The sequence below is a fragment of the Theropithecus gelada genome, chromosome 4 (genome assembly GCF_003255815.1).
Source record: "Theropithecus gelada isolate Dixy chromosome 4, Tgel_1.0, whole genome shotgun sequence".
Taxonomy (NCBI): domain Eukaryota; kingdom Metazoa; phylum Chordata; class Mammalia; order Primates; family Cercopithecidae; genus Theropithecus; species Theropithecus gelada.
Genome location: NC_037671.1, coordinates 81,113,242 through 81,140,683, shown reverse-complemented (window position 1 = coordinate 81,140,683; position 27,442 = coordinate 81,113,242). Strand labels below are relative to the sequence as shown.

Genomic DNA, 27,442 nt, shown 5'->3' with positions numbered 1-27,442 from the left:
CAAAAATAAGCCTGCTTTCAAATTTTGCAGTCTCTTTCCTCCAAGGTATTAACTGGAGCAAAACAATTTGGAAATGATTGAGTTCTTCTCCTAATCTAGCACATTAAGCTGCAGGATTCCTAGCGTGATCAACTCTGGGGAGGACAGTTCTTAGACACTCCTTAAAATTTGATTCCGTAGTTGTTAACCTATTAGAGAAAAATGTGTAACTGAATAGAGATAGAGTCACTTTTCCCTAACCCCTACGCATCCACAAAACATATCAGAATTCCTAGGAATTCATGAGACAACAGAAGTTAACCCTTTCTTCTTAGAGTCTTTTAGGCCTCAAGGATTGATTTAATGTTTTTTTTTTTTGGGGGGAGGACAGGGTCTCTCACTCTGGTTGCCCAGGCTGTAGTGCAGTGGTATAGTATCAGCTCACTGCAGCTTTGATTTCCTGGGCTTAGGTGATTCTTCCATCTAAGCCTCCAGAGTAGGTAGGATTATAGGTGCGCACCATCACGTCCAGCTAATTTTTTTATATTTTTGGTAGAGATGGAGTTTTGCCATGTTGCTCAGGCTCGTCTTGAACTCCTGGACTCAAGCAATCCATCCACCTCAGCCTCCTAGAGTGCTGGCATTACAGGTGTGAGCAACCTCACCCCAGCAGGATTGATTTTTTTAAAAATATAGAATAGAAGTTTGGGGGCAATTTATATTCACACTAAGATTGTTCTGTAAGACAACTGAGGTTTAAAGGAAGGCTCAGGGCATATTGTGAGTGATTTGCAATAACAGAAGAATCTATCCTGGAAGTAGACATACCATTTTAATAACTTCCTTGACGTATTACAATAGCAGTAGATTTAGGGTTCCTTTCAAGGTGTCAGTATTATTTGACTTTAATTTTATTCACAGTACTTTACATCAGAGTGAGTTATATGACATTTATATACAAAACTTTCATTTTGTTTCGTACTCAAGCCATGGATATTAATTTTAAAATTACTACTTCATGTCTTATTTGTACAACTATTACATGTCTACTATTTGTGTAGAGATTTAATATGCTAACTAGTTCCCCTAGAAATTATTCTCAAAGCTCATAATAATTCGGTTATAGTCAACAATGTGATTTGAGAGTAGGCTAAGGCACAAAACTGTAGAAGAACATGATTTGAAAATACTAGATGGCTTATTGTCATAAGATTTTACTCTTCATTATAATGTAACTAATATTTATTAAGTACCAGCTATGTGTTACTGTTCTAGGTGCTCATTAACTTCTTTTATTTTTTTTTTCTCTCCCCAGACGAAAGTCAAACCGTATGTTAATGGTGCATCTCCTATGTATGCTAAGGAAGATTTAAAACCATGGGAAAAGTCACCAACACTTAAAATATCTGCTCCACAGCCCATTCCCAATAACAGAATTGATACTACCAACTCTGCCAGTTGGGTTGCTGGTTCCTTCAGGTAGGGTTTTTATTTTATTCTGTAACTATTAGTTTGAGAAATATCATTCATTTTTAATGCAATTTAATTTTTTAATGATGAACATTTAAGAAATATTAATATAAATTTCTAATGTACAGAAAATTGCCTAAATGCCTACGAATTGCTAACCAACTATATAATAGACTTCCCCTCCGCCACCAACCCCAGGCAAAATTTAGTTGCCTTTGTATTATCATCAGTGAATAGTAGCAAATACTATGTTTTACATATATAGAGAGAAACTTAATATCAGCAGTTATTTCTTAGATAATATATATATTGGTTAAAAATGCCACACAGGAAGACCGTTTTGTCAATCATAGACTTTATCTCTTAGAGTATGTGAAGGGGTATTTAAAATTTCACAAAATGTGTAACTATTCAGTTAATTTTCAGATGATATTAATTTAACGTTATACTATCCTTTTAACTTGCCTATATTATATATATATTTTTCTTTTATTTAGAAAAATGAAATGAAGGCTGGGCACGGTGGCTCATGCCTGTAATCCTAGCACTTTGGGAAGCCAAGGTGGGCAGATTACCTGAGCTCAGGAGTTTGACACCAGCCTGGGCAACATGGTGAAACCCCATCTCTACTAAAATACAAAAAACTAGCCAGGTGTGGTAATACACACTTGTAATCTGAGCTACTTGAGAGGCTAAGGTGGGAGAATTGTTTGAACCTGGGAGGCGGAGTTTACAGTGAATCCAGATCATGCCACTGCACTCCAACCTGGGCAACAGAGCAGACTCCATCTCAAAAAAAGAAAAAAGAAAAGTCAAATGAAGGTGCAGGTGTAATTAGAATGTAGTATTCTTTCAAAATGTTAATTGAGCTTGTGCTTCATGTTTATATGCCTACAATGATTGATAAAGTCTAAAACTGTTAGTTGACTTATGGATTATCTTATCATCTGGACTATTTAATTCTTTTGAAATAGGCTATATGTTGCAGAGTTGGAACAAAGATTATGATGTTCCATTTTATGTGCTTCATGGTTTAAAGTTTAGTTCAGAAATTAGTTTTTTTTTTTTTTTTTTTGCTTAAGTACACAAATTGGTACATATTTAATATGTGGGAACATCTGGCAGCATCTTCTGATTGCTAATGTTAGGATATTTTGTTAAACATGTTTTAAAAATAGCTTGGTCCACAAGATAGATTAGGCTGTTCAGTACTATGCTCATTGACAAAATGCTTAGCAATAGGCAATAAACATTCTCAATATTAACATATACACAAACATTTCTACATTCATTCTGAAGTATTGCCTAGTATAAATAATAAGTAGAATTTGTTTTTGATGAAAGAAAAAAAGTACAGGAAACAGGTTCCCCTTTAATATGAAATAATACGACCTTTTTTTTTGAGGCAGAGTCTTGCTCTGTTGCCCAGGCTAGAGTGCAGTGGCATGATCTCAGCTCACTGCAACCTCCACCTCCTGGGTTCAAATGATTCTCCTACCTCAGCCTCCCGAGTAGCTGGGACTACAGGCGCGTGCCACTGTGCCCGGCTAATTTTTGTATTTTTAGTAGAGATGGGGGTTCACCATGTTGGCCAGACTGGTGTTGAACTCCTGATCTCGTGATCTGCCCACCTCGGCCTCCCAAAGTGCTGGGATTTCAGGCGTGAGCCACTGTGCCCGGCTGACTTATTTTTATCTGTAGTGTAGATTTCATTTAGATAAAAAATCATCTATTTCTTTTTTTTTTTTCTTTTGAGGCAAAGTTTCGCCCTCATTGCCCAGGCTGTAGTGCAGTGGTATGATCTCAGCTCACTGCAACCTCTGCCTCCCAAGTTTAAGCGATTCCCCTGCCTCAGCCTCCCAAGTAGCTGGGATTACATGCACCTGCCACCACCCCTGACTAATGTTTATATTTTTAGTAGTGATGGGGTTCCACCATGTTGGCCAGGCTGGTCTTGAACTCCTGACCTCAGGTGATCCACCCACCTCGGCCTCCCAAAGTACTGGGATTACAGGCGTGAGCCACCACACCTGGCCAGAAACCATCTATTTATAATGATCGTAGAATTTTTTCCTTATTATGGTATAACTCCCTCTGGTGGGTCTCCAATATTGTTTAGTATCCCCAAGTTTTTCTATTAAATGTTTGTTTTTGTTAATATTAAACAGTAGAATGAGTTTTGTTTGTTAAAAATAGAAAGGAAAGAGTATAATTTTCAAGCTTCATTCAACCTAAAAGTAAGAATTTAATTAGAACTTTGGTGAGGTTTTCTGCCTAATTTAGTTAAGAATCTTTCTATTGCTTGGCTTTTTAAAAAAATGTTTTTTTTTAAATATAGGAATTTCAGTTATATCACAACATTATGACTTTGGATACATATTAGTTGTTGTTTGTATATGTGCTGTATCACTTAACATTATGACTTTGGATATATGTTAGTTAATATTTATATGTGTATATATAAAAGTAACTTTTACTCAAAATATCCTTTTTGAAGCTGGCTCACAGCTGATAATTCTAAATTATACTCTGACTGTTAATCTCACATTTCACTTATGGTTTCAGTGAAGTTGGGGGTTGGGCTTTATAGGTAAATGAATGCCTTGCAAAGTAACCTTTTATGTCTTTTAGTCCAGTCAGCCCTCCTGTTGTGGATCTCAGAACCATCATGGAAATAGAAGAAAGCAGACAAAAATGTGGAGCTACACCAAAGTCACATTTAGGGTTGGTTAAAAAATTATAAAAGATCGTTTCATGTTATATTTCTGCCCTAAGAATTGGACAGACTTACTGCATCTTTCCTATTATTTTTCTGCATTTGATGTTATAGTTAATTATACATCCTTTTCTGGGCAATTTAGCCTCCATAATATTATTTCTTAAGTATGTGCTATGAAGATAGAGTTGAGCTGATAGTCCAGCTCTTGTAGAATACAGTATTACATCCCAGAAACTTGACTCTAAAATGATCATTGTGGACTATTGGCTACAAAAGCCAAAGAGTTAAGGCTTGTCATGCAAGTTCTTGAAGTTTGTAATATGTTGGAGGGCTCATATGTAGCTATTACTTGATCATTGTTAGTATAAACTGATATTTTCATTGTTGAAACTTGTGAGCATTTTGATCCAATAATGGCAAAATAACATCAAATAAATAGAAAACATTATTATTACCAGTAACCTTTATTAAGCAGAAATTAATGTTAATTGATTTAATTTCTAGCAAAATCATTTCTCATGGAATTAAACTTTGTCAGAAGAAACCACTGAAACTAATTGTTTTAATTTAATTTCTAGCAAAACAGTTTCTCATGGAGTTAAACTTTCTCAGAAGCAACGAAAAATGATTGCATTGACTACCAAGGAACACAATTCAGGAATGAATAGCATGGAAACAGTTTTATCTACTCCTTCGAAAGCCCCCAAACCAGTGAATGCATGGTATGCTCCTATTTTTATTAAAATTAATATAGATCTGTGCATTTGCTTTTAAGGTAGTACTTGACTTTTGAGTTCCTTCCTACTTCTAGTGTTTCTAAAGTCTTTTCAAATATTTCATCTCCCCTTCTGTTTTCAAGTTAAAAATTGAAACTTGGGAAGCAAACACTTTTTTTGTTGTGTTTATTTTCTTTGAATTTGGGGTGTTTTGGCGTACACATCATGATGACGTACATCATCATACACTTCAAAATGTGGATATATTTTTCATATATAGATATAATTTCTTCTTGATATTCTAATTAGATTTTCTTGCTAAAGTGATTTAAAATTTAATTTTTTAAATTTTTTATAAGAAATTAAATATATCAGACACATATAAAAAGAAAACTTTATTTATACTACACTAATTTTGTTGTCCTTCTGCATGCTGCATAAATATCTTTACATGATTATAATCATAGCTTGTTATTTTTCACTTTGTAAAACAGTGCTCCTTACTTAATGTTGTGTTTACATTTTCTCCATTGGAATTTACACATAGTGGCAGCATTGGAATAGTCTCCAAAGAGGTCAGATGTAATTTTGAGATGTGTAAAATAGGTTGTACTCCAGCTTCCCTTCCATCCTTCCTTTTCTTTGTAACTTAAAATATCTGGAAACCAGTACTGGAGAAGTACATGGAGAATGTGAAGCCTTATGAAGAAATAAGTAGAACTCTCTTTCTCTCACAAGAATTGGGGAGGATCTTGGCAACTACCCATGGTTTAGGGGAATCCCTTCAATGTTTCTAAGGCCACATTATTCTGTTTGTAAGAAGGAATATTTTTCTCAATTAAAATGTTAATTATTTTGAAGAAAGTAGCAAATAATTTTATTCTAAGTGTTACCAGTGGAACTAAATCAGTGCCTGTTATGGTTACTAGTAGGTCCAAAGCATGGTTACTGAAAAAGTAAAATAAGAGGTAAGAATACCCAAGGAAAAGAGAAAAGAGTGCAAAACTGGAGAGGATGAGCTTAGCAGAATTTTAAAATTTATCAGTATTTTTTAAGCCCCTTCTAAATGTAAGGAACTGTGCTAGTTTCTGTTGATAAGGCAATGAACAAGACAGATTTGACCATTACCCTTGTAGGGTTTATGATATGACTGCTACAACACTGAGATGTACTTTCTTTAAACAAAAGTATGGAAAATCCAAAAAGGGGGAAAAGTTATTGGAACCACTGTCATGTACTAAATTGCAGTTTGAGAGAATTAACTAAGCTCATGATGAAGCCTTGGACTTGGTAATATAGCTATAACCATGCCATCAATCACTTTCCTTAAGCAAAAAGTGAATGAGTGAAAATTGTTTCACTTATTTTTTTGGAGGCATATTCTTTAGAGTCCCGTGTTCTTTTGAGATCTGAACTGGGTCTTTTCCAGGCTTGCTGAATATCTGTCATCGTGAGATTTTCTTTAACTGTTGTCTTGCAGATCTTCCCTTCTCTCCAATGTTTGATCCCCAGTTTTCTTGATCTTGTGGCTTTGTATTTCTTGATACACTCCTTGTTTTGATGAATCACAACCCAGTAGGTTTCTGATAAAGAATGGATAGGACATATATTTTTGAAGCTCGTATATTCATGAAAATGTTTTTATTCTAGCCTTCATTCTTCTTGACTGATAGATGGGAACGAGATTTTAAATTGGAAATCATTTGGAGAACTTATTCAATGCCATTTAATTCCTAAATCATCTTATGTTACCTCCTGTTTTCTTCTCCACTTTTTTTTTCTCTGAAAGTTTATAGGATCTTTTCTTTATCTCTAATGTTCTGATATTTTACAGTAATATAATGTAGGTCTTTTTTGATACATGCTGGATACTTGGGCTTTTTTAATTGGCAACAGCATGTCTTTAAGTTCTAGGGAAATCTTATGTAATGTTATATTACTTTGATACTTTTTCTCCTCACTGTTTTCTCTACAAATCACGTTAGTCAGATATTGGTCCTCCTAGGCCTCTCTAAATTTCTTACTTTTTCTTTTTTTTTTTTTTGAGATGGAGTCTCACTCTGTTGTTAGGTTTGAGTGCGGTGGTGGGATTTCAGTTCACTGCAACCTCTGCCTCCCAGGTTCAAGTGATTCTTCTGCCTCAGCCTCCTGAATAGCTGGGATTACAGGTGCCTACCATCATACCCGACTGATTTTTATATTTTCAGTAGAAACATGGTTTCACCATGTTGGCCAGGCTGGTCTCAACCTCAAGTGATCTGCCTGCCTCAGCCTTCCAAAGTGCTGGAATTACAGGTGTGAGCCACCACACTTTTTCTTTTCTATTGTCCACATATATGCCTTCCAATTCTACTTTCTGGAATATTTGCCTGACTTTTTTCAACCATTAAAATCTTTATCAAGAGGTTTTTTTGGTTTGTTTGTTGATGATATCTTTTTCTATAGTATTCTGTTTAATATTCTAATGTTGAAGATCTCTGCACTCTGTAGACATTTTCAGTCTTCAGTATATACCCAACAGAAACATACACACATATGTACCACAAAACATGTATAAGAATGTTCATAATTTATTATTTGTAATAGCCCAAAATGAAAACAACCTAGATGTCTATCAGCAGTCAATGGATAAATTATTTTTATAGTAGAATACTACAGAGTAATGACAAAGAATAAATCATGACTAAATACAACAGTGTGGATGAATCTTACCCATATGATATTGAACAAAAGAAACCACTCAACCGAAAAAAAAAAAGAAAGCTAAGATTGATTTACACTCTTGTTTTATTCATTCTACCTTATATATATTTTATTTTATTTCATTTTGTCAATTGATTGATTGATTGATTTCTCTTAAGTTCTGATTGGAAGCTCTGTGTGCCTGTGTGCTACAAGTAGACTGATAGATGTGATTATAGGGTAACGTATCAGTTTCCTTAGGGACCCCCGAATCTCCCCATATGTTGATTATCTCCATATCTTTTCTCCTTGGTCTCTTTAGTCTGTCAGTTTTTCTAAAGAGCAGCCTTTTAATTTTTTTTTGCTGGTAAGGTGTACATTTGGTTGCTAGCATTCTGGAAACATATCTCAGTGTAGGGAGGTTAGAGCTGGGACTGAGCTTGTCACCATTTGTAATAGGTTTTCACATTTAGTATATAGACTTTGTACACAACAGTTCACTCCCGCCATCTTCTATTACTAGTGACTTTGAATCAAATTTTCCTTCTGCCAGAGTAGAGGAGATGTAGTCATGTGACCATACAGCAATAGGGAGTACATCTGGCACTCTGAGCCCCTCCTTAAATAAACTGAAACAATTTTCACACTTTCATCCTCATGTCAACTTCAGGATTCGATACATACTCTGTCTCCAGTATATGCCCCTTTCCAGAGTTCTCAGCTTCCCTCCTTACCATCACCCACCTGATGACTGTTAGTTTTTCTTTTTGTCCACTCAGTGACATCAGTTTTATCATTCTATCTCTTTTGCTATCCTTCAAAAATGTGTTGCTTTTTAGACTGCCATTGTCCTAATAGTTTATTATTTTTGCCCTTGTGGGTTTATACCTTTCTGATTACTTTGCTGTACACTTTAGGATTTCAGAGGAAGGTATTCAAGTGGTCATTTATCTGAAACTTCTGACTAATTTTCAAACATAGGAAAAATTTTTCCTTGGTAATTATTAGCAACATGAGCTTAGAGTGCCACATTGAAGGGACTATCTATCCAAATTTTAAAAGGAGTCTATTATGGCATATTAAGGAGAATTCTAGGAAGATGGGAGGAAAGATGCCATACATTTTGACCCAAAACATAGGGTATTTTTCTTTGAAAAGAATTTGGTAATTATCTGGGTGGGCATGATGGCTCACGACTATAATCCGAGCTCTTTGGGAGGCCGAGGCAGGCAGATCACCTGAGGTCAGGAGTTTGAGAACAGCCTGGCCAACATGGAAAAACCCCGTTTCTACTAAAAATATAAAAATTAGCTGGGCGTGGTGGTGCATGCCTGTAATCCCAGCTACTTGGGAGGCTGAGACAGGAGAATCACTTGAACCCAGGAGGTGGAGGTTGCAGTGAGTTGAGATCATGCCACCACACTCCAGCCTGGGCAACAGAGCAAGACTCCTTCTCAAAAAAAAAAAAACAAAAAAAAACAGAATTTGATAATTATCAAATAAAAGTGATATTTGTTATACATTTATTTTACGAAAACGTGATTGGAAAACTTAAGTACAAACATGAGTAATGAGTTTTATGTATCTTAGGACACCAAGAAAATTTAACTGACCAATTATAGATAATTTAGATAATTATAGATGTTATAGGTATTCTGAATTATTATCATCAAGGTGAGAGGTGTCTGAATTGTCTACAATTAGTAGTTTATGCTCTTTTTATGGCTTCTTAAGACTATACAGGCATACTTTGGAGATACTGCAGGTTTGGTTCCAGACTACCTCAATAAAGCAAACATCGCAATAAAGCAAGTCACAAGAAATTTTTGGTTTCCTGGTGCCTATAAAAGTAATGTTTATACTATACTGTAGTTTGCTAAGTGTGCAATAGCATAATATCTACAAAAAAAACCTTAATGTAAAAATATTTTATTGCTAAAAAATGCTAATGGTCATCTGAACCTTCAGTGAATCACGTTTTTATAGTGGAGGATCTTGCCTTGATGTTGATGACTGCTGAGTGATCAGGGTGGTGCTTTCGTCACTAAGCTTAATCGTTTCTAGCTTTTGATTTAAAGTGAGAGACATGTGACTTTTTCTTTCTCTTGAACACACAGAGGCCACTGTAGGGTTATTAGTTGGTCTAATGTCAATATTGTTGTTTCTTAGGAAATAGGGAGACCTAAGGAGGAGAGAGAGAGAGATGGGAGAACTGCCAATTGGTGTAACAGTCAGAAAACAAACATTTATCAATGACGCTTGCCACCTTGTGTGGATGTGGTTCATGGTGCTCCAAAACAATTATAATAGTAACATCAAAGATCACCATAGATACAATAATAATGAAAAAGTTTGAAATACCAGGAGAATTACCAAAATGTGACACAGAGACACAAAGTGAGCATGTATTGTTAGAAAAATGGCAGGATATACTTGTTCCATGCAAGGTAGCCACAAACCTTCAACCTGTTTAGAAACACAGTTAACTATGAAGCACAGCAAAGCAAAACACTTCAGTATAAATTGAAATTATTATTATTAAATTGTTGAATAATTTTCTTTCTTGAATTCTTACGAGACTACAAAGTATTTATTTATTTATTTATTTTTTATTGCATTTTAAGTTCTAGGGTACATGTGCACAATGTTCAGGTTTGTTACATATGTATACATGTGCCATGTTGGTGTGCTGTACCCATTAACTTGTCATTTACATTAGGTATATCTCCTAATGCTATCCCTTACCCCCGCCCCACAGCAGGCCCCAGTGTGTAATGTTCACCTTCCTGTGTACAAGTGATCTCATTGTTCAATTCGCACCTATGAGTGAGAACATGTGGTGTTTGGTTTTCTGTTCTTGCAATAGTTTGCTGAGAATGATGGTTTCCAGCCTTATCCATGTCCCTACAAAGGACATTAACTCATCCTTTTTTACGGCTGCATAGTATTCCATGGTGTATATGTGCCACATTTTCTTAATCCAGTCTGTCATTGATGGACATTTGGGTGGGTTCCAAGTCTTTGCTATTGTGAATAGTGCCGCAGTAAACATACGTGTGCATGTGTCTTTATGGCAGCATGATTTATACTCCTTTGGGTATATATCCAGTAATGGGATGGCTGGGTCAAATGGTATTTCTAGTTCTAGATCCTTGAGGAATCGCCAAACTGTCTTGCACAATGGTTGAACTAGTTTACAGTCCCACCAACAGTGTAAAAGTGTTCCTATTTGTCCACATCCTCTCCAGCACCTGTTAGAAAATTCTGGACTTTTTAACGATCACCATTCTAACTGGTGTGAGATGGTATCTCATTGTGGTTTAACTGGTTCAGCATACACAAATCAATAAACATAATCCAGCATATAAACAGAACCAAAGACAAAAACCACATGATTATCTCAATAGATGCAGAAAAGGCCTTTGACAAAATTCAACAGCCCTTCATGCTAAAAACTCTCAATAAATTCGGTATAGATGCAACATATCTCAAAATAATAAGAGCTATTTATAACAAACCCACAGCCAATATCATACTGAACGGGCAAAAACTAGAAGCATTCCCTTTGAAAACTGGCACAAGACAGGGATGCCCTCTCTCACCACTCCTATTCAACATAGTGTTGGAAGTTCTGGCCAGGGCAATCAGGCAGGAGAAAGAAATAAAGGGTATTCAATTAGGAAAAGAGGAAGTCAAATTGTCCCTGTTTGTAGATGACATGATTGTATATTTAGAAAACCCCATTGTCTCAGCCCAAAGTCTCCTTAAGCTGATAAGCAACTTCAGCAAAGTCTCAGGATACAAAAATCAATGTGCAAAAATCACAAGCATTCCTATACACCAATAACAGACAAACAGAGAGCCAAATCATGAATGAACTCCCATTCACAATTGCTTCAAAGAGAATAAAATACCTAGGAATCCAGCTTACAAGGGATGTGAAGGACCTCTTCAAGGAGAACTACAAACCACTGCTCAGTGAAATAAAAGAGGACACAAACAAATGGAAGAACATTCCATGCTCATGGATAGGAAGAATCAATATTGTGAAAATGGCCGTACTGCCCAAGGTAATTTATAGATTCAATGCCATCCCCATTAAGCTACCAATGACTTTCTCCACAGAATTGGAAAAGACTACAAAGTATTTTAACCTGAACTCTAGATAAAACATTAATCATTGAGTGAATATAATGTGATATAATTTTTCATGTCATTTTAAAATTATGAGATAACCACATAATTCAGCATATCACTTGATTTTTAATCAGATACACATAGAATGTAAATACTTGTAAATATATGCTTGAAGTAAAAATGGAATAGATTGTTTTCCTGAGGACATATCTCGTATGCATTGGTTTTAAAAAAAAATTGGAACTTTTTTTTTGTTTTTGAGACAGGATCTCATTCTGTTGCCCAAGCTGGAGTGCAGTGGTACAATCTTGGCTCACTGCATCCTTGACTTCCTAGGCTGAAGCAATCCTTCCACCTCAGCCTCCTTTGTAGCTGGGATCACAGGTGTGCATCACCATGCTCAGCTAATTTTTTATTTGTTGTAGAGATGAGTCTTCCTGTGTATCCCCGGCTGGTCTTGAACTCCTGGGCTCAGCAGTCCTCTTGTCTCCACCTTCGAAAGTGATGGGAATACAGGCGTGAGCCACTGTTCCTGGCTGAAGTTAACTTTTAATCAGATTTACAGATTGTTATTTACAGAATATATTCATGACTATGGTGATTTATCTTTTTTTTTTTTTTTTTTTTCCTGAGACGGAGTTTTGCTCTGTCGTCCAGGCTGCAGTGCTGTGGCACAATCTTGGCTCACTGCAGCCTCCGCCTCCTGGGTTCAAGCACTTCTCCTGCCTCAGCCTCCCGAGTAGCTGGGATTACAGGCGCACACCACCATGCCCAGCTAATTTTGTATTTTTAGTAGAGATGGGATTTCACCATGTTGGACAGGCTAGTCTCAAGCTCCTGACCTCGTGATCCATCCACCTGGGCCTCCCAAAGTGCTGAGATTACAGGTGTGAGCCACCATGCCCAGCCAATTTAACTGTTTTTAAAATCCTTCTTAAAGGTACATCATTACCTGAAGTATCATCTAGTGAGATTTTACTTCTTCAAAAGATTTTTTAAAATATGTTTATGTTAATATTAAGGTTAATGTGCAATTCATTAGCAAATCACAAATTAGCACTCTAAATGTACTTGTGGTTGTGGTAGGATTTTCACTAGTTTGTTCACGCATTCATTCACCTAGTCTGTACAAATTCCCAGTGTATATAGTTGTACTCCTGCTGCTGGCAGTTAGGTGTGGCAATGGAAAGTATTAGAGATAACTGGGTTTTTGCATTAGATTGAAGTTCCAACCAGGCAAATTTTAAATTTAATGTGAAAACACTAAGTATGTATGGGATTTGGCTACTTCTCAAAATTAAATGTTTTACTTGGAGAAATAATAGAACATTTCTCATCAGTCATCTTCAGTGGAAGAATACATGGTCTTTGTGGCCTGGCTTGATGTTTGAAAGTAAATTCTTTCAAATTCCATTTAGAGCTAACACATGCAATATAAAACAATTTCAATTATTTAACATTTTAAAGCTAAAAATATTATTTAGAGTAAAATTACAGGACTTCTTTAGCTGAGGAACAAAATTCTGGTTAATTTTTATTTAGGTTCAAATGTCTAAAATGCTTCTCCATAAATTTTCTGTGGCTGTAAAGGTAGAAAATAGCTGGAGCTTGTGAGTTAGGAAGGTAAAATTGTGGGAAATCAGACACTCTTTCAAATTATGGCATAGTCGGTGGAAAGAACAATAGAACATATTTGAAGAAATCTGTTTGTCAATCCTTATGCCAGTATCACATGGTCTTAGTTCATTTTGTGCTGCTGTAACAGAGCGGGTAATTTATAATGAACAGATATTTATTGGCTCACAGTTCTAGAGGCTGGGATGTCCAATATAAAGGTGCTGGCATCTGGCGGAAGCCTTGTTGCTACTTCATAGCATAGTGGAAGGCATATGCCAGCAGGGTGAGAGAGCACAAAAAGGGTTGACCACTCTCAGCGATAATGGCATTAGTCGGTTTGTGAGGCACCCTCATAACTTAAACACCTCTTAAAGGTGTCATCTCACAATACAAGCACCGTGACATTTACATTTCAACATGAGTTTTTGGAGGAAATACATTCAGGCCTAGCATATACTATCCTGATTACCGTAATTGGTTTTGTCTTCTTCCAACTTTGTATTTTTTTTTAAAGAATGCTTTGGCTAATCTGGGATTTTTTATTCTCATATAAATTTTGGAATCAGTTTGTCAATTTTTGCAGTTAAAAAACCTGGTGAGATTAATTCAATTTTTAAAATAGCTACAGTCTATATAGATTTTCTGTTATTTTCAGTAATTTGGTTTTTTAAAAATGGTATTTGTCTATTCCATGTAAATTGTCAAATTTATTTGTGTTAAGTTGTTTATAACATTTCTATCTTTTTTTTTTTTTCTGTTTTGTTTTTCATTTTTTGAGACAGAGTCTTGCTCTATCACCCAGCCTGGAATGCAGTGGCTCAGTCTCAGTTCACTGCAACCTCTGCCTCCCAGGTTCAAACGATTCTCATGCCTCAGCCTCCTGAGTAGCTGGGATTACAGGTGTGCGCCACCATGCCCAGCTAATTTTTGTGTTTTTAGTAAAGACAGAGTTTCACCGTTTGGCCAGGCTGGTCTCAAACTCCTGGGCTCGAGCGATCCACCTGCCTTGGCCTCCCAAAGTGTTGGGATTACAGGTGTGAGCCACTGTACCCTGCTCTATAAGATTTCTTTATTACCCTTTTAATTTCTGTAATTATTTATTGCTTCCTAACAGATTATGCTTGAACAACATCTTAAAACAACCAACATTTATTATCATAATTCCTTTGGGTCAGGAATCTCAGCTGAGTGCCTCTGACTCAGGATCTTCCACAGTGCTGCAGTCAAGGTTTGGCCAGGGCTATAGTCATTTCAAGGCATGACTTGAAGAGGACCTACTTTCAAGATTACTCACATAGATATAGAATTCTGGATTGACATTCTTTACCTCTTTCATCATATTAAAGATTCCCTTCCATCGTCTTTTGGGCTTCATTGTTTCAGATAACAAGCTACTCATTTTCATTCTGTGTTGCGTTTCTCTGGCTGCTTTCAAGATTTTCTATTTAGCTTTGGACATTTCAGCTGTTTATTTATTATGTGCCTAAGTATGGTTTTCTTTGTTTTATCTTTTTTCGGGTTTGCCAAAATTCTAGAGTCTTTAAATTTATATCTTCTACCAAATTTGGGGAAATTTTGGCCATTGTTTCTTTTTCTCTGCCATATCTCTCTTCTTTATTTCTGGGACTTCAGTTACACATATGGCAGACCTTTTGATTTTATCTTATAATTCATTATGGGATAATTTTCTTCAACTTCTCTTTTTTGTTTTTCAGATTCAAAAATTTCTTTTGGTTTATCTTCAAGTTTACCAACTCTTCAATCTATACAGTGAATTTTAAAAAATATATTAAAAATTCTTGAATTTTCATTTTGTTCTTTTTTTAATAGCTTCTTTTGCTGAGCTTACCTATTTTTAATGAACTTTTGTTGTCATTATCTGATGCATAATTATAATATCTATTTTAATATTATTGCTGATTTTAACATCTAAGTTATCTCTAGACTTGGTCTTCATTGATTGCTTTTTCTTATGGAATAGTTTTGGATATTTCACAATTGGCATCAAGAATCCAACATCACACTGAAAACTGTAATTGTATATTGTAAAATTTTTAGTATACATTCTCTTATTGTTCTCTTATGACTTCCAGCAATGCCCTTTTACGAAATGGATATTTTAACATGATCTTTGCTTTCTTTTGCAGGGCATCTTCTCTACATTCAGTTTCATCCAAGTCATTCCGGGATTTCTTACTAGAAGAAAAAAAGTCTGTTACTAGCCATAGTTCAGGCGATCATGTCAAAAAAGTTTCTTTTAAAGGAATTGAAAATTCTCAGGCACCAAAAATTGTCAGGTAATAAAACATACTTAAAACTAATACAGTTTCTACTTTAAAATAGTCTGTGGTGGTTTTATGTTCTGAAATAATATTTAAAACTTTATGAGGCAGATTTTTTTGTACACTCTTTTACATTCAGAATTAAAATTAGCATGTGTAAATTCCTTCCCTACTTAAAAAAATTGAAACAGTTATTGAGATATAATTGACTTAAAATCAATTGCATCTATTTAAAGTACACATTCTGTAGTTTCAGCATATATATACACCTATGACACCACTACAACATTCAAAATAGTGAACATAAGCATCATTTTCAGATGTTTTGTCATGACCCTTTGTAATCCCTTCCTCTCTTCCTTCTGTTTCCCGCTCCCAAGCAGCTACTAATCTGCCAATACAGACTGGCTTGTACATTTTAGAGGTTTATATCAGCAGGGTCGTGCAGTATGTACCCGTAGTAAAAAGTCTTCTTTTACTCAGCATAATTATTTTGAGATTTATTCATGCTGTTATGGGTATCCATTGATTCTGTTTCATCGCTGAATAGTATTTCATTGTAGGGGCATACCACATACAATGTGTTTATCTGTGCATCTGTTGATGAACCTTTGGGTATTTGCAGTTTTTTCTCTAACTATTTTTTAATTTTAATTTTCATGAAAGTAGAGATGGGGCTCTCATTATGTTGCCCAGGCTGGTCTCGAACTTCTGGCCTCAAGCAGTTCTCCCACCTCAGCCTTCCAAAGTGCTAGGATTACAGGCATGAGCTGCCACACCTGGCCTAGCTATTTTTAATACTGCTTTAGAAAGTCCAATGTATTTTAAAGAAAAAAGTTTCATATTTTAAATGCCTACATGAAGCATCAAAATCTATAATTTAAAAGCAGTATTTTCAGTGAGCTGTGATCGAACCACTGCACTCCAGCATGGGTGACAGAGTGAGACCTGGTCTCAAACAAACAAAACAAAATAAGTAAGGTATGTTATGTCCAATTCAAGTGCATCAAACAGATAATATAAACTTTTCTGACTGAAGCACGGAATGGAGACTGGGGAGTTATACTAGTTTAATGTCACTTTACCTGCCCTAAGGCGCTATCAGAGTCTTCTGACAACAGTGTTTGGAAACTCCTGATGTAGATTAAATGTTTAGGCATATTTTCACTGTTAGTATTGTGACTGTCTTCTTTTTTACAGATATTTACTTTTAGGAGGAAAGTTCTTGAGCCTTAAAAGATCTGAAGTCATCTCCCTAACTTGTCTAATACTTCTAGCATTAAAATACTATTTTAAAATAAAAATCTTAGGCTGAGTTCGGTGGCTTAATGCCTGTAATCCTAGCACTTTGGGAGGCCGAGGTGGGCAGATCACTTCAGTCCAGGAGTTTGAGACCAGCCTAGCAACATGATGAAACCCTGTCTCTACAAAAAATAGCAAGAAAAATAAATTAGCTCGGCTTGGTGGCATGTGCCCATAGTCCCATCTATTCAGGAGGCTGGGTTGGGAGGATTGCTTGAGCCTGGGAGGTAAAGGCTGCAGTTAGCCTTGATTGTGCCACTGCACTCCAGCCTGAGCAACAGAGGGAGACCCCATCTCAAAAACAAACAAACAAATAAAACAAAACAAAACAAAACCTTAAATGGAATACTAACACATGAAGCAGATTAAATCTTTTTGCATATTAATTTATATAATTATAATTATGATAGGCTTATAAATATAAAACTAGGTACATAGTCTTCAAATTGGCTATCAAACATTTATTGATTATGAACTTTGTATCAGACATTATGCTAAGTACTAGAGTTACAGTGGTGAACAAATTAGCCCCTGCCTATATAGAACTATGCTCCTTTCTTGTTTTGCCGTAGAAAAGTTCTCTCTCTTAGGCCAATACCTGTGCTTTTATCTTAATGCTTCCCACTTCAGAAGCCTGAAAACTATTAATTATCCTTTTCCTTTCTTGTGTAAGATTCAACCTTTTCCTTTTAACTAGATTTTTCCCCTCTGGTTTTGAATGTGCTCAGGTCTCTCATGTGGTCTGGGCACACTTTCTTCTATCAGTTGTCCTGTCATTACCAATTCTCCATCTCCTTCACAGCCAGATTTCTCAAAAGAGTTGTCACCTCCCACTCAGTCCGTAATTCATTCTGTCTCCCAGCCCCATTACTAATATCTCTTGCCCGTATGTATCATCTGGGCCTTAGACTTAATTATCTCTTACTGACCCTACCATTCTATCTGCATGTTCAGAAACACCGCAAACTTCATGTCCAAAACGAAACTTAATGTTTTCCTCATACCCCTCTCATAAAACCAAAATCAAACAAAAATATAGAAAAACATAGCATAGCCTATTCTTTCGGAATTTTCTTCCTCAGTAAATAGGAAGAATTTGTGTCTTTGGCACTTCCATTTTCTTCACAAGTATTCAGTCTACTGTTAGAGCATTCCAGTTTTATCTCTTAAATATTTCTCAAGTCCATATACTAAATTTTATCTCCAGTGCTATCACCTCTGATTCAGTTTACTGTGATACTTCACCCGGGCCACCAGAGTTGCCCTACTGACTGGTCTTGCCTTTCTTTCCTCCAATATATTAAGCCAGTGTGTTCTTTTTTAAAATTTGGAGTTTACTGCTTTTAAGAAAAAAGCTATAGCATTCTTAATATGGCCTTCAAGGCCTACATAGTCTGGCTCCTGCCTACTGTCTTTAACTTGATTTTGTAACCTGATCTCTGTGTTCTAGTCATCTTGGCCTTCTCTTAGTTCTCAAATGCACTTTCCGTCTTTCTACCTCCTTACCCTTTGACAGAGTGACTCTGACTCTTCTTTCAATATCTCTTCAGTTATATTCTTTGGAGAAGTCTGACTTACTGGGGCAGTTTACTGTCGAATGTTCTCATGGCACTTTTTTATTGTACGTTTATTAGTGTGATTCTTTAATATTTGTCTACTCTATTTTCATGTCTGTATGTTTAATTATATGTTCAATGAGAGCAAGGAGGTTTGTCATTGCTCATCATTTTACTACCGGTGTTCAGACTGGCTCCTGGCATGTAGTAGGTGCTCCGTGAGTCTGGTGAATGACTGAATGAGTAAATTAATTAAAATTGTTACCCTGTTTGAAGTAACATTTGTTTCTAATGTAGTGATTTGTATTGCATGTCTTAGATATATCAATTTAAAGGTATGAAAATTAAGATAATTTTTGTATTTTTATATTTTAAATATTAATATTCATTGAAACTTTAAAAAAATGTCTTTAGATATATAACGATTTGTCATGGAACTTAAAATATGGATCTGTGGTTTCATAGTTGATCACTAGAGTGTGCTATAACATCAGGGCTCTTTATAAGTGTGCCCTGTTATACTGCTTTGGAAGTTTGACTTAATGGAGTTTATGACAGTATGACATATCCATAGCTTCAGTATTTTTGGTATGGGAGTTAATGTTTTAAATAATTGTGGCTATCACTGATAGTGGTTCTGAGAAAGAAAACATATAGCTTTGAGTTTCAGGGTTTTTTTCTATCATAGAAAACATAATAAGTATGCTTTTTTAAAAAGGAAATATAAAACATTACAGACAAACTAAAATATTCATTAATTTGCAAATTATGGGCTACCTGGTACTGGCCTCTGTTGGGTATATATAAAAGTAGAATGTATAGGCGCAGCCTTTCATGTGTCTGAAACCTAGTTGATAAATATTAATGTACATACATGGATGTTAAATGACAGAATAAGAATGAAATTACGATATAAGGTCCAGGCGCCGTAGCTCACGCCTGTAATCTCAGCACTTTGGGAGGCCGAGGCAGTTGGATCACCTGAGGTCGGGAGTTCAAGACCAGCCTGACCAACATGGAGAAAGCCCATCTCTACTAAAAGTACAAAATTAGCCTGGCCTGGGGTGGCACATGCCTGTAATCCCAGCTACTTGGGAGGCTGAGGCAGGAAAATTGCTCGAACCCAGGAGTCAGAGGTGGAGGTTGCAGTGACCCGAGATTGCGCCATTGCACTCCAGCCTGGGCAACAAGAGCGAAACTCCATCTCAAAATAATAATAATAATAATAATAATAATAATAAAAGCCAGGCATAGTGGTGCATGTCTGTAATTCCAGCTACTAGGGAGGCTGAGGCAGGAGAATTGCTTGAACTGGGAGGTGGAAGTTGCAGTGAGCCAGGATCATGCCACCATACTCCAGCCTGAGCAACAGAGTGAGACTCTGTCTCCAAAAATAACAGCAGCAACAACAAAAAAAAAAAAAAAAAAAAAGAAAAAAGAAAAAAATTACGATACAATATAGAAGTATTAAAGAGATTACAAAATGATGAAGTACCAAATGAGTGGTTCTGAGAAGGAAAACCGAGCATGGGCTGGTGTCAGGAAGACTTCATTGCAGAAGAACTTGAGCTGTGTTAGTTCATAAGCACTTTTTATATTCATTTCTAAATATTATTATATTTATAAGCATGTGAATAATATTAGAAAAAAAGAGATCACTTAATTCTTGATCCCTTTCATTGTCATAAGCTTTTGAATACAGGATGGGATTTTTAAAAGAAGAAGTAAGAGAAGATGGGGCAGTATAAACAGGAAATCGTAGGAGTTAAGAAGATAGGAATGCTTATGGTCCTTTGGGGAGTTAGGGTGCCAGGGGTTGGGGACTCATCTCAGGAAATTCCACAAATTATACATTCTTGTTTAAGTTGTAGAAAATTTAGTTTTTTCCAAGATTAGGGCAAGAATGACAATGTTATTTGAGGGTGTCAACATCTAAAAGTGAGCAATTTGTACAATTTTTATTTGTTTATTGTTGCTTAGGTATTCTTTTTCATTTCATGTGCTTTTATTTCCTATTTTACTTTCACTGAAATGTCCCCTTACGTAATTCTGGAAAGAAAATGTAAGCTGTGTTTCTTTTTTTTTTCTCGAGACGGAGTCTTGCTCTTGTCGCCCAGGCTAGAGTGCAAGGGTGTGATCTCTACTCACTGCAACCTCTGCCTCCAGGTTCAAGTGATTCTCCTGCCTCAGCCACCCCAGTAGCTACAACTACAGGCGCCTGCCACTGCGCCCGGCTGATGTTTGTATTTTTAATAGAGATAGGGTTTCACCATGTTGGTCAGACTAGTCTCGAACTCCTGACCTCAGGTGATCTGCCCACCTCAGCCTCCCAAAGTGCTGGGATTACAGGTGTGAGCCACTGCACCCAGCTGAGCTTGTTTCTAATTAGTGAGAAAAACTACTTGTAAGGCAAAAATTATTCTATGATTATATCAGCTCTAATCTTATATAAAAATCTTTCTAATTAAGCTAGTACAATTTTTTTTAAGGCCAACTGAGCAAAGAATAATTTAGTTCCTTTAAAGTGTAAATGTAACAATATTAATGTTTTTTGGTTTGAACAAAAATCTTTTTTTTTTTGAGACGGAGTTTTGTTCTTGTTGCCCAGACTGGAGTGCAATGGCGTGATCTCGGCTCACCGCAACCTCTGCCTTCTGGGTTCAAGCGATTCTCCTGCCTCCGCTTCCTGAGTAGCTGGGATTACAGGCATGTGCCACCAAGCCCAGCTAATTTTGTATTTTTAGTAGAGATGGAGTTTCTCCATGTTGGTCAGGCTGGTCTCAAACTCCCTACCCCAGGTGATCCTCCTGTCTTGGCCTCCCAAAGTGCTGGGATTACAGGCATGAGCCACCGCGCCCGGCCTGAACAAAAATCTTTTAAGGAAAATGTCAGTTAACCTTTTTATGTTACTGTTTATTTTCAGAAGGCTAAATTTTATACAAATTGTCTCTTGAGATATCTACTTTTATGTTGCTAATGTCGAAAACTCAATAATGCTATATTTATTATTTGAAAGTGTAGAATGTTTTTGATATTTGTTTAATCATAGCTCTATTTTATTTGACAAATTTGGTTCATTTTAAGACATTTAAGACACACTACACATTGTTTGGATAAATTTGTAATTAATGAAATTATCCACTGAAAAATCAGTGGAAAAAGTTATGGAATTGTAGTCTTAGGAAACATATTTGAGATTCAGTATAACATTATACAGCTCTTTCTGAATCTTTCTGTATCTCAGTTTCATCATATGGAAATGAGAGCAGTAATACCATGCAGGTTTACTACAGGGCTTATATCAGTTTGTAATTCAGTAGCTATATCTCTAAGAAAAGTTATCAGTAATTTAAAGCAATAAAGAACCTAAAAACCTCTGCTTTTCATTATTGTATACTAAAAAAATCCTTTGAATTTCTGTTTCAGTCATTAATTTTCTAATTAATTTTTCATAAACAAGTATTTCCAAGTATTCTGCTGGACACTGAGATACAAAGATGAATGAAGCAGTCCTGCTCCTCAAGAGACTAGTCTAGCAATTAAGGTTGACATGTAAACGATAATAACAGTGTGTGATGCTTTATCATAATGACTGAAGTTTTGTAGGAGGAGAGAGAAAATGACATTTGAGCCAACAGTATAACAATGAGAAGACATTTGAAGTGGAATGTATTCCAGAATAAGGGGGATAGTAGAAATAAAGGCAGCTGTGTGATCATGGAAAAGACACTGTACTCTAAATCAAAAAGACCAGATTTTTGTTATCTCTCTGCTACTTATCTAATTTGTGAATCAGACAAATTATTTAATATTCTTTGAGTTTGTTTTTTCATCTCTATAATGGGTTAATATATGCTTTCTTCACAGGGTATTGCAAAGATTAAATGGGATAATACACATGAAGTACTTAGGCGCTTAGTAAATTTGTTTGTCCACACATCAGGGCTTAACATTTTAGCTTTCAGTGCATTTTGTACTCTGGCCCTACTGTTTCTTTTAAACTTTATTTCTCTTTAAGTTTCTTCCTTGCCCTGAATTCAGACATTCTTTGCTTATTGAAGAGAACAGCCTGCCTTTACTTAAAGCACTGAAATCTTTTATAGGTCTATGTATTTGTACAACCAAAATTCTTTTTAATTGTCCCTCTCCTCATCTTTAATGTCATTTCCTTAGTGAAGCCATCAGTGTATGCCATCTTCCATATTTTAGTTTTTCTCCTGTGCATCCATAGTACTGTATACATTGTTTTATCATTGTTTAAGTATATTTTTAAATCTTTCCCATCAGAATTTTTTGAGGGGAGAAGATTGGGTTTTAATCAGCTTGATTTTCAGCACCTACAATAATCCTGATATGCTCAATAAATGTGTGTAAATGAGTCATGAAGTCAATATTTTAGGTCCTGTTAATTTACTCTCTGACTTTGTGTTGTTAAACCTGTCTAGTCCTCAGTTTGCTGCTCATTGCTGAAAGAGAGCATTGGAGTGATCTAGATAAGCTCTAGATCTAATTTCTAACTGTAAAATTCCACAATTAGCTCATCTGCATTATACCTTTTTAAGTTTTTCTCCTTACTGGAATGCTTCTTATTGCTTTCATCATATACCTCTTTTTTATTATCTTCTCAAGTTCATTCTTCTCCATGAGGCCTTCTCAAATGATTAAATATTGTGATTTGTATAGTTCTTATAGCCAGTATAACTCAATTTGTTATACTGTCTTAAATTCTGTTCTATTATTTTATATGTCATTTTGTATGTTGTTTCCTCAACTGGCTTGTGAATTCTTAGAAGGTAAAGATCATATTTTGTATTTCTGTCCTATCTGTAATTCTTTGCTCATAAAGTATATTAGTTCCTCACAAAATTTGGCTGTTAATTATCTGATTTAGAGATTATTGGTTTATCTGGTATATATGTAATATTATTAGAAATAGGCTATTTCTTGCAATATCTTTCTCTATGATATTTTATACAGAAGGTTTTATAAATATATATAGATTATTTTGTTTACTTATAATTTTAAAGGTAAGCTTGACTGCACTTATTTAATTTGCCTCTGGAGTCGGGAGTTTACAGTTTTTCCTCTGTATATATTAATAAGCAGTTTGACTAATATTACTAGAAGCTTTAATCTTTAATTTTGGCATTTGTTTTGCAGATGCTCTACCCATGGTGCCCCAGGACCAGAAGGCAACCATATTTCAGATTTGCCACTTCTAGACAGTCCCAAGTAAGGTTAATTGATAAGTTATGGGCCTCCAAAGCTAAGTTGCTGCTTAGCATTGAAAACATTAAGGCCGAGTGCAGTGGCTCACACCTATAATCCCAGCACTTTAGGAGACTGAGGCGGGTGGATCATCTGAGGTCAGGAGTTCAAGACCAGCCTGGCCAACATGGTGAAACCCTGTCTCTACTAAAAATACAAAAGTTAGCTGGGCATGGTGGCGCACGCCTGTGATCCCAGCTACTCATGAGGCTAGGGCAGGAGAATCGCTTGAACCTGGGAGGCAGAGGTTGCAGTGAGCCAAGATCATGCCATTGCACTCCAGCCTGGGTGACACAGTGAGACTCCGTCTCAAAAAAAAAAAGAGAATAAGAGAATGTTAAGAAATTGGGAATAGTATGGTGTTGAGTAGAATGTATTACTTGAATCCTCTCTGTACTGTAGTTGGAGTTACCTTTCTGTTCAGTTATGTGGTTTCTGCTCCCTCCCCATTTCCTGGTACTTTCCAAAATCTTCTCTCTAACACTGGTCCAAATAAAACGTTAGTTCTCCTGTTTTTCTGTTTCTCACCTCATCATTCTGTAATCTTTGTGAAAGCTTCCAGGTTCGCTCATTGTAGGTCACTGGAAAAAATTGTAGCATTGCTAAAGAGTATTTCAGAGAAAATTTTGCAGGCAAAAATTTAGGAAGATGAGTGAAACTCATCATTCTGTAATCTGCGAAAGCTTCCAGGTTCGCTTATTGCAGATCACTGGAAAAAATTGTAGCATTGCTAAAGAGTATTTCAGAGAAAATTTTGCGTGCAAAAATTTAGGAAGATGAGTGAAACTCATTATTATTATTCTTTCAGTCCCTGGCTATCTTCTTCAGTGACTGCTCCATCCATGGTAGCCCCAGTCACTTTTGCATCTATTGTAGAAGAAGAACTACAACAGGAAGCAGCTCTTATTAGAAGTCGAGAAAAACCCTTGGCTCTGATTCAGGTAAATAACACACTTAGTAGGGTTTAATTTAGAGAACAACTATATTTCCTACTTAGGTTTTAAGAAAATCATGTTTGTTTGCTTTGAAAAGGTGCCTGTATCTATGAAATTAAAATGTAAATGCCAGGTAAAATTGAACTGAGGCATCTAGCAGTGTATGTATTAGTTGTAGATATTCAGGACAATTAATTTATGACTAATAAATTATGATAAAGCTTATATTTTTGCTTTGGTGATACTTTGGATTATTTGTTTTTAAAAATGACCAGTAGAGAATTTGGCAGTATTCTCTACTGCTACACTTGGCTTCTGTATCAGTAAGAATTCTGAGATTGTAAGCAACAGAAGCCTACTCTGGCTAACTTAAGGAAAACATAATTTATTTGAGGGCTATTAAGATTCCATAGATTTAGCTGAAAGACCAGACAGCCAGGCTTGGAAACAGAAAAGACCCATAGTAGCACTGGAAAGCTCAGAAGCAAGATTTAGATGACTTGTACGATAGCAGAAAGTATCTCACAGAATAAAGCTATTGGAATGAATGAATTTCAGCAATCATTTTCAGTTTCTTTTTCCTTCTGCTCAAGATTCAAATTCAAGAGCCCATGGGTATCTCATGATTCTACCTCAGGCCCCAAGCTTTCTCCTTGCCACAGAGATAGCAGGATACTTGATTTAATTTCACTGTATTGTATCCATGGAAAGTGGTAGTACCTCAAAAGGAAATTGGAAGGCAAATACATCCTGCTTAGTTTATAATTAAAAGAGTAAAAAGTCTTCTTTCCCTTCTTCCTTTCAGATTGAGGAGCATGCCATACAAGATTTATTGGTTTTCTATGAGGCATTTGGCAACCCTGAAGAGTTTGTCATTGTTGAAAGGACACCACAGGGACCACTGGCAGTACCTATGTGGAATAAGCATGGATGCTAGTTCACCGTGGAGTTGAGATGCATTTTTCCTAATTATGAGTTTGTTCATATAAAGAAAAGCTGTGGAAAAGAGTCTTAGAGATTTTATAATATCATTCTAAATAGATTAAGAAAGGATATAATTTCTTTACTGCAGTTAAATCATATAATGTTTGTATGATTAAAAATAAATTTCTGAGAATTGTGATTTTAGTAACTTTATATAAAATGTGTGAGACAAAAACTTATTAAGGTTAAGTAGAATTGTTTCTTCTGAATAATCTAACAAAGGAAAATATAAGTGATTGAATCATAAGATATAAGGGGAGTGAAGTATTAAAAATAACTTTTTTGTTTGAGAACTTGAGAATTTAGAAGATTTTGCCAATTATGTGTTGTTGCTTGACTTTTTAAGTATGGCATTGATGAATTTAAAGTAGGAGCATCAGTTATTACTTCTGATTCATTAATGGCCAGAATTTTGTGTTTGGTCTAATAGTTGTGTCAACATTCTTCTTGCTTTTTAAAAATCAGGCTATGCCTGTGGTCCATGTCTATTCAAAGCTTGGCCTGCACAAATGCCGTATTTCTGTTTGGACCACATATTCTCCATTTTGCATTAAGCAGTAGAGTACAGTGGAAAGGGAATAAGAATACTGATTATTCTGGGAAAAAAAAAAAAGATTTGGAATCATTGTGGGTTATTTATTTTTAGTGGGATGGAGGATCTTAAAAACACCTAGTTGTGAGAGAATCAATTTCTGAAAGTATTAAAATTTCTGAAAATAAATGCTTAATTACACATATAGGAATTAAACAGTTTGGAAGAGGGTTGGACTGTCATTACCTTTATAATACTGTATAATCAGAAGTTCTCTGAACCTCAGTTATACATCTAGACATAAAAATTGTTTTCTTTATAGGATGTTGTTTGGTTTGTTTCTGAGTGTTTAAATTTTTGAAAAACAAATGTTAAATTTGTGCTTCAGTACCTAGATAAATTGGAAAGGTTAATGTTCTAGTTTCTGGAAGATAAGTCTGGAAGATACATAAGCAATTCACTGCTATAATTTAGTTGATGTAAAATGGCGGAAACTGACTCAATATTTCAGGTTTAGCTCTACCCAAAAGCAGCAGACATGTAAGCAGATGTGCAATAAAAAATGATCTTGATCCATTTCACTAATGTGTGCTTCACATTTTTTACCATATTGACATTTATTATGGAAAGAGTTAATATTTTTTCTGATGTGCTACACTAATAGCCAGTACATGGTTAAGTTGATGCTGCATTTATTCTAAGACAGATTTAAAAAGGCAGTTTTCTAAATATGATGATGTGAATTTTTATGTGTGTTTGAGTAAATTGAGAAATGAATTTTATAAATGTTTTATCGTTGTTGCTGTAAAGAAGCCTTTGAAGTAATTGATTTCATTTGAAACTTTGATTCTGCTGTATATATTGACATCTTTAATATTTACAGATGCTATAAAGTGATGATTTTCTTGCTGTCTTCCATGCTGCCTGGGAAGCAGTCTTGGGGGTCTTTGTTGGATGGGGTGTGAAAGAGGGGCATGAACTGAACCGAGTCTGTGAGGCTTTAGGCCGTTATAAACCACAACCAGAGCAGTTGCACTTCATGGTCTGTATTATGTAGTGAGGTATTATATATAATTTTATTGGGAAAAAAGGAGTCCTTTTGCTAGTAAAGTTAAAGAGAAACACTGCCATAAACTGTATTTCTTCATAAATAATTCCATGAAGGTAGCTGTCTGACACATTGCTGTCAAAAAGCCCAGGAAAGTGATAGGGGTTTTCTTTCTCCCCTAACAAAATAACATTATTCTGCTACAGTATTCATCT

At 35.7% G+C, this 27,442-nt stretch overlaps 1 protein-coding gene across 1 annotated transcript in view; it reads left to right on the top strand.

The window, feature by feature from the left end:
• Nucleotides 1-26,760, top strand: part of IBTK (inhibitor of Bruton tyrosine kinase) — a 78,578-nt gene extending 51,818 nt beyond the window's left edge. Inside the window, exons 23-29 of the mRNA XM_025383362.1 lie at nt 1,295-1,458; nt 4,081-4,173; nt 4,747-4,890; nt 15,468-15,617; nt 23,621-23,692; nt 24,537-24,669; nt 25,469-26,760. Of these exons, the coding sequence (XP_025239147.1) occupies nt 1,295-1,458; nt 4,081-4,173; nt 4,747-4,890; nt 15,468-15,617; nt 23,621-23,692; nt 24,537-24,669; nt 25,469-25,600 (888 nt within the window). The 3' untranslated portion in view covers nt 25,601-26,760. The remainder of the gene's footprint in view (nt 1-1,294; nt 1,459-4,080; nt 4,174-4,746; nt 4,891-15,467; nt 15,618-23,620; nt 23,693-24,536; nt 24,670-25,468) is intronic.
• Nucleotides 26,761-27,442: the final 682 nt, after the last annotated feature.